The sequence below is a fragment of the Pinus tabuliformis genome, chromosome X (assembly GCF_031772625.1).
Source record: "Pinus tabuliformis cultivar Carrire ecotype Pingquan chromosome X, CPIR1, whole genome shotgun sequence".
Classification (NCBI taxonomy): domain Eukaryota; kingdom Viridiplantae; phylum Streptophyta; class Pinopsida; order Pinales; family Pinaceae; genus Pinus; species Pinus tabuliformis.
The window spans coordinates 625,676,373-625,689,175 of record NC_142308.1 but is presented as its reverse complement, the minus strand read 5'-3'; the positions used below and the strand labels follow the sequence as shown (position 1 = coordinate 625,689,175).

The window sequence follows — 12,803 nt, the reverse complement described above, 5'->3', positions numbered from 1 at the left end:
TTGGGCTATTAACAATTCATTTATGTTTTAATAATTTAGTTCAAATAAATGAGAAGCATTGTTGCACATTTATTTAGAGAAGCAATGTGTATAGTTATTATGTCAACATTTAGTTATGGAAACTATTAGTTGGAACAAAGTTATGGAGATAGTCCTCATTTCAAGAAAATCCATTGGTAGACCTGGCTCAAGTGTGTAGCCATGAAACAATGGTGGTTTATATTGTTGCTTTTATGAACAAGTCTTATTTATCTTTGCTAATTTCTTGAAATTAATTGTTGATTATACAATGATTACTTGCAACGCATAATCTAATAGGACCAAAAATGTAAAATTGATCGGTTTCAAGACCATACTTGTTTGGTTTAGGGTTTTGAAATGGAAATGACCAATTCCATACTAGGGCCACCAAAACTCAAATTACAAAAATACTAAAGTGAGGCACAAAACCTACCCTAATAATTAATGGTAATATTAAATTATTTTAATACTTGAAGTTTTAATATTACCATTAACTGTTTCAAGATATTTGAGAGTCATTCCAACGTAATTAGATTTCATATAGAGAAAGTTGAATTTGAGATCCCATTCAAAGTTTGATAGACTTTACAATTTTTAGGATTCCAATGTCTCCACTAGATTCTATCATGTATGAGGGTAAGGACTAGCATTTAATCAAGTGCCCAATCCATCTCTATGTTTTAATGTTGGTGGCATTGGCCATTGAACTCCTCTATCATGACCCTAGTGAAAATGTACCCTTCGCCCAAAAGCAAAATTATTGATCAGGCATGTTAAATTTTTTCCATCTTATATTAATGTTTAGTTGACACTGAAGATGAAGATCCTAATATAAGGAATATTTTGATGGTATTAAGTTTTTTGTTATAGCATGATATTTTTTGGACTCTAAAGGCTATACTTAGAGCCTCCTTGTTGATGTATTTTGGTGTATAGATGGATTGCAATCTGTGCTATTTTAGTTATATGCACTTTTGCAGATTTCTGTATAATCTTATATGCACTTTTGCAGATTTCCGTATAATGATTTGAATACATATGGAGGAACATGAATATGGTTGCGTGTATAATCTTATATGCACTTTTGCAGATTTCCGTATAATGATTTGAATACATATGGAGGAACATGAATATGGTTGCGTGTTTAAAAATTTGAATGTATTATGTATTTTTTGGTTGACCAGTTTTATGATCAGTTTATTTATTGTTTTGAAGTCAACTGGTCCAGTTCTAATATCTATGATTAAAGCATAGTGTGGTTAGATAACTAGAGAAGGGAACCTCATGAGGAATGAGTGTATCAAGGGGCTTTGTGATTTTTTTTTAATATCCAAATTGGTATTGTGCGTGACTGTTATTTTATGTGGAATTAATTAAAATTGTATATGATCTGGTAATGGTAATGGGAATGGGAATGGTATGATGTTGTGTTGTTAGATATTAACAAACAGATTCAATTTTACTTATATATGCCACCTTTTTGTGGATATATTTCACTTTAGTTTCAATAGTAATAGTATTGGTTATTCCAACAGACTTGTTTAAATCACAGATCGTATTTTACCTGAATTTGAGAACTTTGAAATTGATTTTACATGTGTCTACATGAAAACCAACAATACGTCAAGAGGCATGTTTCCCTTTTTCATGTGAAAATAGAGTGCGTCAAACTGCAGTGCAAGAGAACTACACGATTTTGATTTTATAACAAGTAGAAATTCATTTTAAAAGGCATCACAATTCGTAAAGCTGAAGTCTATACATACAGATGAGAACTTTTTCTGAGGCACACTGCTCCTATAATGTGATCTGCAGTGTATGCCTCTGGGTAAGTATGACAAAGCTTACTTTGGTAGATTTAACTGGAAGGGGTAGAAATTTTCTAATATTTATTTTGACAACTTTGCTTAACGAATATCTGAATTTCATTTCGAGAATACATGGACATCTTATTGCTATTGAACATCCATCTAACTGCCAAGCATTGTATTGTGAACTGTATACTGCTGTTCAAATCCGAGATAACAATCTGAAACCAGCAACAATTTTGTTCCCTGAAACCATTTGTCCATGAGTATAAGAATGCATGCAGGATTAATTTATCTATCAGCTATGAGAAAACTTGAAATTTTAACATAATCACAGGGAGAAGCATCAAGATAATTACCTCAAGGTTTATTTGATCGGGAGAGATGACCATACTAGTGGATAGACGATCAATAAAGCTTATTCTTTTTAAGGTATATAGTTCCCATGTTTTCATATTGCCAAGAACTAACCACCATGCCTCATCTTTTATCTACCAGAAATTAAAGACAGTGATTATGAGAAGGAAACAAACGAGCATGTCTTTAAATTTAGGTAATAACACTTTAAGAGCCTACCTTTGGGAAACGAGGTGCAAAAGCTCTTGAGCCACTCTTTGTTCTTCTTAGTTTGATGTCAAGAAGATACAAATTTTGTTCCCGACTTGATTCTGTCTTTTGGAGGCTACATTTCATTTGAATTTTAGGAAAGCATTCCAAAGCCTGCAAGGACTTAAGATGAGTGTCGAGTGATTCCTCGTATTTATTGAGAACTAGTTAAGGAAAAGTATTGTCAACACTTATCTCTAGCTATATTGTACATTTTTACAAAAGATGTACCTGGAGCAATTCTGACATTTTAGGTTGCGTAAGAACTGATTGCAGTAAATTTTGCAATGAAGGTTTTGGGAACTCCAATAACTGTTGAAGTTGTGTAATCCCACTCTGCTGCAGGATTTTGATTAGATTATCATTCATGTTTGGCAACATCAGTAAGGAGGGGTCCTTCTCATACCATAATCCCTGCCAGAAACAAGTAATTAGGCAGATAAAGTCGAAAGAGGAATGCAAAGGGTCTAAAAGTGCTAATGGCGAATATCATAAAGGTATTTAGAGAACAAGTCTTATTGAGCATCATATATCATACTATAGTCTAATGTTAAAGGCAATCAATTTAGAGAGTGAATCATTACATACAAACAACACAACCAGAACACAATGCACCCAAATAAACTCATAGTAATGCCACTCAATGTTATTGGGAGAAAGAATGAAGTCTAAATGTATAATTTCGATTCAACAAAGACTACAAAGCATACAAGGGGATTGGAAAATGAGTCATAGCTTAATCCATAATCACCTCAATCTCTCAATGGATAGATACAAATTCATTGTGAAGCATAGAGTGATTTAATCTACTGAATATGCCCAAATATGGCATTGGAATAAAGGCATGAAATACAAAAGGAAGAGGAGTAGAATGGAGACCGATTCTACTACCTAAAGATCTACCACCCTAGGGCTTATATCATTTAATTAATATATAAGGACATGCTATCTCCATTTTATTAATCCAAGAAGTATTTCTCTACTCCAAGTTCTCCAGGTTCTCTTCTACTCTGATGTTTTCGGTTGTTCGAGTATTTGTAACATGGTATCAAAGCCATGGTGGGAGGAAGCCGAAGATGAAGTAGGAGGTGGCCTAGGAACTACGCTAATTAATGATGAATAGAGGATCTGCTTTTTGATACACAATGAGAAACAGAAAAGGCTTCGGAGCAAAACGAGAAGACAAGTTTGATTTTCTAGTTTAAACCCAATGGTTATTTTCTGGTTTGTGTTTTTTCACTTTAAAGCAGGTGTTTACAAAAGAAAATCTAGGCTTTCAATCAAAATTTTTGCAGTAATTCAGCAAATCTACTGCATATCTCTCTATTTTTAGGGCATAAATTTGATAGACTTAACCCTGAATTTTTAGGGCAGAAATTTTACAGATCTAACCCTCATGCCAGGTCCATTTTCAAGACTTGGCGAAGTGTGAAGAGCATAAAGAGTAATAAATATATGAAGGATATGTCATTCAAACCCTAAATGGCCGACAGGGACAAAAATACGTAATTTTAATTTATATATATATATATATCATGATTAATATATATTAAACTATAGTTAAGCTTCAGTGGTTTTTATTATTAATCTCTCTAATCTAACTATATTAATAATGGTCTTCTTTATATTAATATTAATAAAAAACTAATTTATATTAATAATAGTATAATGTAACTATATATTAAATTATAATATTAAACCTTATATATTATATACAAGAATTTTTATTCTAACTAACAAAGTTCGTATACGCAGTGGAATAATTCAGAAGCACTGAAATATGTAATTATCCATTGTAGGACAAGTAGTAATTGTATATAAGAATTGTTGAATGCATAAAAGATGTGTGTAATAATTACAATGAGGGCCCGCTTATATACCTAGGCAAGTGCCCTTTCATGAATGTCGTCTCTAAGACATGCCTTTTCATTACTAACTAACTATTAGGTAATTAATTATTATTTATTATTATTATATTTAAATTTACATTTATTATTTTTCTATGACTTATATTCATAACATTACCCCTCTTTTCAAAAAGCTTTGTCCTCAAATCTTACTGATGAAAGGGTCGGATCTCATATCTTCTCGTCTTAGAACTTTCATCTTCATTGGTAGAAGACGATATGATCCCTGGAGTGATAAACAAAATTGTCGAACTGATAATGGATCTAACCATCCTAGATTAATCTCTTGCAGAACTTTCCGGTGACAGAAATTTGTAGTGAATTGTTATCATAGGATTGGATTCTTCAAAATTCAATATTCCTTGCAACATAAATCTGTAGCTTCCATTCTGAATGGTTCAAATATGTAGACTGACTTCGTTGTCTACTCTTGTGATTCGGACGTCGATAAGGAGCTTTTGCAGTTTGATCTTGCCCTAATCTGTTTGTGGTGATTTCCTGATTTACTTCAGGTATTGTTGTTTGTTGATTTTTGTGTAGCTTGGGAGGTACTCCAAGCCCTGGTGCTCGAGGGTTGGAGGTCAAAGCGCCACAAGTAGGTTTGTGGGCTTAGAACCCAAGCTTGGGGCTTTGCACCCATAGATGTTTGGTCCAAAACCGTGGCACGTTTTCGACATGTGATGGATGAGGATGATAGCTCTCGGCGAGAAGATTCTAATGCAAAGAGAATCATACAATTCCCATTTTCGTTGAGGAGTTATGAATTTTTAAAGGTTATGTTCGGTTTTTCACATGATGGTCTAGGTCGGCCTAAGGTTAGGAAGGCCTAATGACAATTGTTCAAGCCCCTAGAACATGATGTTTTGGAGCCCTTTCTATGTGTATAAATAGAGAGGTGAGATGAGTCATTTTACTCATCCATTTGTGCAACACATTACAAGTGATAAGCTTGTTGGAGGAGAGAGTTAATCTTTGTTTTGGGCCGCAGGAAGAAGGAACATACCAACAAGGAGGAGAGGGCACTTCTGGGCACTTTTCATGGCTGGACTGATGTCTGAGCTACTGTGTTAAAGGGCCGATGCAGGGAAGAGTAATTCTGGGCCAAGTCTGAAGTGATAAAGGGTGGACAGAGCCTCAAAAAAGGTTGTCGCAACCCTAGAAGACAGTTGTGTGTAGGTCGCAGGTGCAACCCACCCAAACCAAGCTGTGTGGACGAGTTTGAGGGCTGGTTTATGCCCAAGTAAGCAGCGTGAGTGGAGTGAAGTCTTCTAAGAGCAGGCCGCAGTAAGAAAGAGCTGTGTAGGTGACTGTGTTAGGGTTGTTGCGGCTTTCCAAGGTGCCCTAACCAGCCACAGTTAGGAACAATAATTCACTTCAGCTTAGAGCCACAGTTAAAGGTATGTTTTGACTGAGTTTTGTCTTGTGTTGGGTCAAAGACTTTAACTAGTGCTTGGATCAGTTTGATGGGCAGTTATAGTAGACCTTAGGAGCTATTTGGAGGAGCCCACGTGGACTGTTGGGAAGCCTACTAAGTAGCCAAGGTGACAGCAGGCACATCAAATGAGAGGCAAGAGGACAACATCAAGGAGAGTTGCAGATGTTCCCTTGGATGATGGCTTGATGATGTCCGAGGTGAGGACATATTGATGTGCCCATATTTGTGCAATAGCTCCTCTATTGCAGAGCAAAGGGTGGATTGGTGGAGTCTGTAGGTAGCGATGTGTAACGGTCTCCTAAGTGTGGGGATGCCCTAGCTAGGAGCAAATGCTATAGCGTGGACTGTTGGAGAGCAGCGCGAGAGAAGACCAAGTGTCGATATGATTGGGCACGTATGGTCTGTTGGAGGACAACATCTAAGTTGGAGCCCGGTGAGCAACAACTTGATGGACAAAGGTAGTTGCGTGAGAGGCAGTTGTTGAGCTCAAGGTTCCGATCAACCAGGAGCAGTTTTGTGGAGCCCGAGACTTGTGTGTGGAGAAGGACATTTATAGCAAATGATGGTCAATCCTACTAGCCTGTGTTTATTGTGGGAGATGGACATATTGCAGCAATAGGTGGCAGCCCTCCGTGTCCTATGTTTGTCTTCATCGGAGCAGCGCAAAAAGACCATAGTGGGTTGAAGTCCTTGAGTAGCTGAGGAGCAACAGTGGGCAGATTGAGAGTTGTTCATAAACGGAGTTGTGAACAACTTGACAAGAGTCTCGATGTGTTGTGCCCTTGATGAACTAAGGCACAACTAGAGAGCAGATTGACAACCGAGATTCAGTGGCCAGATGGACTTGGAGCACTGATAGAGGCAAGAGTTGTAGATCGGGAGTCGAAGAACCGAGCAGGTATAGGGTACGACCGAGAGGAGATGAGAGAGCATGCAATAGCTAGATGGTCAAAGCATCTTTTTGAGGACAGATTGGTCGTCGATGTACTGACACCAAGCCCCAGTTTTGTATCTTGTACTAGTGGATGTATGAGGGCCATTATCCTTGGTACAAGAGCCCTAGACTATTGTATTATATCAGTTGGATTAATATAACGAAGTTGGGTTAAAAATTGTAAAAAGTTGTCTATAGGATTGGATTCTTCAAACTTCAATATTCCTTGCAACATAAATTTGTAGCTTCCATTCTGAATGGTTCAAATATCTAGACTGAATTAGTTGTCTACTCTTGTGATTCGGATGTCAATAAGGAGCTATTGCAGTTTTATCTTACCCTAATCTATTTGTGGTGATTTCCCGATTTACTTCAGCTACTGTTGTTTATTGATTTTTGTGTAGCTTGCGAGGTACCCCAAGCCCTAGTGTTTGAGGATTGGAGGTCAAAGCACCACAAGTAGGCTTCTGGGCTTAGAACCCAAGCTTGGGGTTTTGCACCCATAGATGTTTGGGCCAAAACCGTGATGAGTTTTCGACATGTGATGGATGAGGATGATAGCTCTCGGCGAGACAATTCTAATGCAATGAGAATCATTCGATTCCGAGTTGTCGTTGAGGAGTTATGAATTTTCAAAGGTTATGTTGGGTTTTGCACATGATGGTCTAGGTCGGCCTAAGGTTAGGAGATGAGTCATTTTAATCATCCATTTGATAAGCTCGTTGGAGGAGAGAGCTAATCTTTGTTTTGGGCCGCATGAAGAAGGGACATACCAGCGAGGAGGAGAGGGCACTTCTGGGCACTTTTCATGGCTGGATTGACGTCCGAGTTGCTGTTTTAGAGGGCCGAGGTAGGGAAGAGTAATTCTGGGCCAAGTTTAAAGTGATAAAGGGTGGACAGACCCTCGGAAAAGGCTGCCGCAACCCTAGAAAACTATTGTGGGTAGGTCGCAGGCCCAACCCACCCAAACCGAGCAGCGTTGACAAGTTTGAGGGCTAGTTTATGCCTAGGTAAGTAGTGTGGATGGGGTGAAGTCTTCCAAGGGAAGGCCATAGTAAGAAACAGCAGTGTAGGTGACTGTGTTAGGGATGTTGCGGCGTTCCAAGGCGCCCTAACCAACCACAGTCAGGAACAACAGTTCACTTCAGCTTAGAGCAATAGTCAAAGGCATGTTTTGACTGAGTTTTGTCTTGTGTGGGTCAAAGAATTTAACTAGTGGTTGGATCAGTTTGATAGCCAGTTGTAGGAGACCGTAGGAGCTATTTGGAGGAGCCCACGTGGATTGTTGGGAAGCCTACCAAGTAGCCAAGGTGACAGCAGGCACATCAGATGAGAGGCAAGAGGACAACAACAAGGAGAGTTGCAGATGTTTCCTTGGATGATGGCTTGATGATGTCCTAGGTGAGGACATATTGATCTGCCCAAATTTGTGCAATAGCTCCTCTATTGTAGAGCAAAGGGCGGATTGGTGGAGTCTGTGGGCAGCCATGTGTAATGGTCTCCCAAGTGTGGGGATGTCCTAGCTAGGAGCAGATGCTATAGCGTGGACTTGGTCCCTCTTGGACTATTGGAGGGCAACGTGAGAGAAGACCAAGTGTGGATATGATTGGGCACGTATGGTTTGCTGGAGGACAACATCCAAGTTGGAGCTCAGTGAGCAACAACTTGATGGACAAAGGTAGTTGCGAGAGAGGCAGTTGTTGAGCTCAAGGTTCTGATCAACTAGGAGCAGTTTTGTGGAGCCCGAGACTTGTGTGTGGAGAAGGACATCTGCAGCAAACGATGGGCAATCGTCCTAGCCCGTGTTTATTGTGGGAGATTGACATCTTGCAGCGATAGGTGGCAGCCCTCCGTGTCCTATGATTGTCTTCATCGGAGCAATGATGGAAGACCATAGTGGGCTGAAGTCCTTGAGTAGCTAAGGAGCAATAGTGGGTAGATTGAGAGTTGTTCACAAACGAAGTTGTGAACAACTCGACAAGAGTCTCGATGTGTTGCACCCTTGATGGACTAAGGCACAACTAGAGAATTGTTTGACAGCCAAGATTCGGTGGCTAGATAGAATGGAGCATTGATAGAGGCAAGTGTTGCAGATCAAGACCCGAAGGACTGGACAGGTACAACGTACGACCAAGAGGAGATGAGAGAGCATGTGATAGCCAGATGGTCAAAGTATGTTGTTGAGGGAAGATTGGTCGTCGATGTACTAGCACCAAGCCCCAGTTTTGTATCTTGTACTAGTGGATGTATGAGGGCCATTATCCCTGGTACAAGAACCCTAGACTGTTGTATTATATCAGTTGGATTAATATAACGAAGTTGGGTTAAAAATTGTAAAAAGTTGTCTATAGGATTGGATTATTCAAACTTCAGTATTCCTTGCAACGTAAATCTGTAGCTTCCATTCCGAATGGTTTAAATATGTAGAATAACTTAGTTGTCTACTCTTGTGATTCGGATGTCAATAAGGAGCTCTTACAGTTTGATCTTGCCCTAATTTATTTGTGGTGATTTCCAGATTTACTTTAGGTACTGTTGTTTGTTGATTTTTGTGTAGCTTGGGAGGTACTCCAAGCCCTCGTGTTCAAGGGTTGGAGGTCAAAGTGCCACAAGTAGGTTTGTGGGCTTAGAACCCAAGCTTAGGGTTTTGCACCATAGATGTTTGGGCCAAAACCGTGACGAGTTTTCGACATGTGATGAATGAGGATGATATCTCTCGGCGAGATTATTCTAACGCAACGAGAATCATCTGATTCCGAGTTATCGTTGAGGAGTTATGAATTTTTGAAGGTTATGTTGGGTTTCGCACATGATGGTCTAGGTCGGCCTAAGGTTAGGAAGCCCTAATGACAACTGTTCAAGCCCCTAGAACATGACGTTTTGGAGCCCTTTTTATGTGTATAAATAGAGAGGCGAGTTGAGTCATTTTACTTGTCTATTTTTGCAATACAAAGCTTGTTGGAGGAGAGAGTTAATCTTTGTTTTGGGTTGCAGGAAGAAGGGACATGCCAGTGAGGAGGAGAGGGCACTTCTAGGCACTTTTCATGGTTGGAATGATGTTCGAGGGCTGAGGTGAGGAAGAGTAATTCTGAGCCAAGTCTAAAGTGATAAATGGTGGACAGGCCCTCAGAAAAGGCTGTTGCAACCCTAGAAGACTGTTGTGGGTAGGTCGCAAGCCCAACCCACCCAAACTGAGCTACATGGAGGAATTTAAGGGTTGGTTTATGCCCAGGTAAGCAGCGTGGATGGAGTGAAGTCTGCCAAGGGCAGGCCACAGTAAGAAAGCAATGTGTAGGTGACTGTGTTAGGGCTGTTGCAGCATTCCAAGGTGCCCTAACCAACCACAGTCAGGAACAACAATTCACTTCAACTTAGAGCAACAGTCAAAGGTATGTTTTGACTGAGTTTTGCTTTGTGTTGGTTCAAGGACTTTGACTAGTGCTTGGGCAGTTGTAGGAGACCTTAGGAGCTATTTGGAGGAACCCACGTGGACTGTTGGGAAGCCTACCAAGTAGCCAAGGTGACAGCAGGCACATCAGATGAGAGGCAAGAGGACAACAGCAAGGAGAGTTGCAGATGTTCCCTTGGATGATGGCTTGATGATGTCCTAGGTGAGGACATATTGATGTGCCCAAATCTGTGCAATAGAGGACAAAGGGCAGATTGGTGGAGTCTGGGAGCAGCCATGTGTAACAGTCTCCTAAGTGTGGGGATGCCCTAGCTAGGAGCAGATGATATAGCGTGGACTTGGTCTCTCATGGACTGTTGGAGGGCAGCGTGAGAGAAGACCAAATGTGGATATGATTGGGCACGTATGGTCTGCTGGAGGACAACATCCAAGTTGGAGCCCAGTGAGCAACAACTTGATGGACAAAGGTAGTTGCGAGAGAGGCATTTGTTGAGCTCATGGTTCTGATCAACCAGGAGTAGTTTTATGGAACCCAAGACTTGTGTATGGAGAAGGACATCTACAACAAATGATGGGCAATCCTCCTAGCCTGTGTTTATTGTGGGAGATGGAAATCTTGCAGCTATAGGTGGCAACCCTCCGTGTTCTATGTTTGTCATCATTGGAGCAACACAGGAAGACCATAGTAGGCTGAAGTCCCTGAGTAGCTGAGGAGCAACAGTGGGCAGATTGAGAGTTGTTCACAAACGAAGTTGTGAACAACTCAACTAGCGTCTCAATGTGTTGTGCTCTTGACGGACTAAGATACAACTAGAGAAAAAAAATTGATAGCCGAGATTCAGTGGCTAGATGGAATTGGAGCATTGATAGAGGCAAGAGCTGTAGATCGAGAACCGAAGGACCAGGCAGGTACAAGGTACAATCGAGAGAAGATGAAAGAGTATGCGATAGCTAGATGGTCAGAGTATCTTGTTGAGGGCAGATTGGTCGTCGGTGTACTGACACCAAGCCCCAGTGTTGTATCTTGTACTAGTGGATGAATGAGGGCCATTATCCCTGGTACAAGAGCCCTAGACTGTTGTATTATATCAGTTGAATTAATATAACGAAGTTGGGTTAAAAATTGTAAAAAGTTGTCTATATCTTGTGCATGTGTGATTTACTGTTGTTTATATTGCGTTATGCAAAGTAGTATCGTTGAGATTTTTGGTTTGGTATCGTCAGAGATTTTAAGATTCTATCATAAACCCAAGATCGTGGAAATTCAACATTGTTGAGTTGGTTACTGAATCATCACTTGAAATTTCCATTATTTGAACTACAACATATGAATTTGTTTTAAATTCTATAGGTTTCTCTTCTTCTTGAGTTGTGATATTGACCAGATCAGTATTTATTCCTTTATCTTCAACTTGGATTGAAATGACTGGAGACTTCAGTACTTCTTGAAGTTGTTCAAACTTGTCATTAGTGACTTGTTGTCACTTTTAAGCTTCTTTATTTGCATAAGGAGGTTTTGGTTATGATTCCTTAGACGTGAAAGCTCTTCGCTTTCTGGAGTGTTGACTTTGTTCTTAATATCCTTGTCATCTTTTAAATTTTTTATTTGTTCTAATAACCTTTGATTAAGGGGTTTTAAGTGCAAATTTTCTTCTTCCTTCTTCGAAAGATTCTTGTTGAATTTTGTTCTTAGACGCTCTTTGGTACTAAATAATCTTCCATACGCTGGACAACTTAATTTGCAATTTTTTTGAATATATGTCTATCCAATTTCGTTTATAAAAAATGGGCATTTAGTCCAAAATTTGCTTTCAAAATCTTTTTGCTAACTTACTATACCACTTAGACTCGATTTGGTATTATTTTATTATATTACTAGTTTTATGGGTAACCTTGTATTTTGATATGTACTTTTTAATAATAAAAAATTTAATCTTTCCTTAATTTCCAATTAATTTGATAATTTTAGTATTTACTTCTAGGTTTGCTACTTTATATAACCCTTGAAGTATAATTCTTTTAACGTATTTAAATACTTTACCACCTTGTCTCTCTATCTTGTTCATATATATTTATATTTGGATATGCTTAATCACTTTTTCTTATATATATCACCCTTATATATGTACTTTATTAATATTATATGGAATTAATTTGGCTTCAATTGTCACGATTCCTTGAATTGTCACTCGTGTCACTATATGGAACACATTGATTGCAATGATTGGTCGGTCGTATAGATGACATAGTGGTGACTGTAACAAAATAGGGATTAGTGAAACGAGCAGGACGACGACAGCTCTAGTGAAGGAGGTCTTCAGCGCAGCAGCAATTGGCGACTTAGGGCTGACGATTAGAGGATGGTGGATGAGATGCAGTGAGCGGCGGCTAAAGATTGGGTGTCTGAGTAGCTGAATGAGGTAGATGGTGTAATCTACAACAGTTGTTCAGGAGTGGACAACCGGTGGTGGTTGTAGTAGTGTTGGCACAGAGAATTATGGTGGTGGCTGGTGAACATCGTAGTCAATAGTGAGAATCAATAAAAGTGATGGCAATAAGGAACTGTGTCAGCGATTTTTGTGGTGTCTGACGACAGGGGTGGCCCATATATATATTATGGCCAAAGGTCTGATGACAAGATGGAGAACCTCCAACACTGTGTAGCGAAATGCTACAATTATGA

The 12,803-nt window shown here is 39.4% G+C and overlaps 1 protein-coding gene across 2 annotated transcripts in view; it reads right to left on the bottom strand.

The window, feature by feature from the left end:
• Positions 1 to 1,692: 1,692 nt before the first annotated feature.
• The window catches only part of LOC149141562 (U5 small nuclear ribonucleoprotein helicase), a 446,214-nt gene continuing 435,103 nt past the window's right edge, over positions 1,693 to 12,803 (bottom strand). For both annotated transcript variants that reach the window (XM_089450021.1, XM_089450020.1), the window contains 4 exons: positions 2,667 to 2,849; positions 2,406 to 2,549; positions 2,189 to 2,320; positions 1,693 to 2,075 (listed from right to left, as the gene is read on the bottom strand). In XM_089450021.1, the coding sequence (XP_089306147.1) occupies positions 1,992 to 2,075; positions 2,189 to 2,320; positions 2,406 to 2,549; positions 2,667 to 2,849 (543 nt within the window). In that variant the 3' untranslated portion in view covers positions 1,693 to 1,991. The remainder of the gene's footprint in view (positions 2,076 to 2,188; positions 2,321 to 2,405; positions 2,550 to 2,666; positions 2,850 to 12,803) is intronic.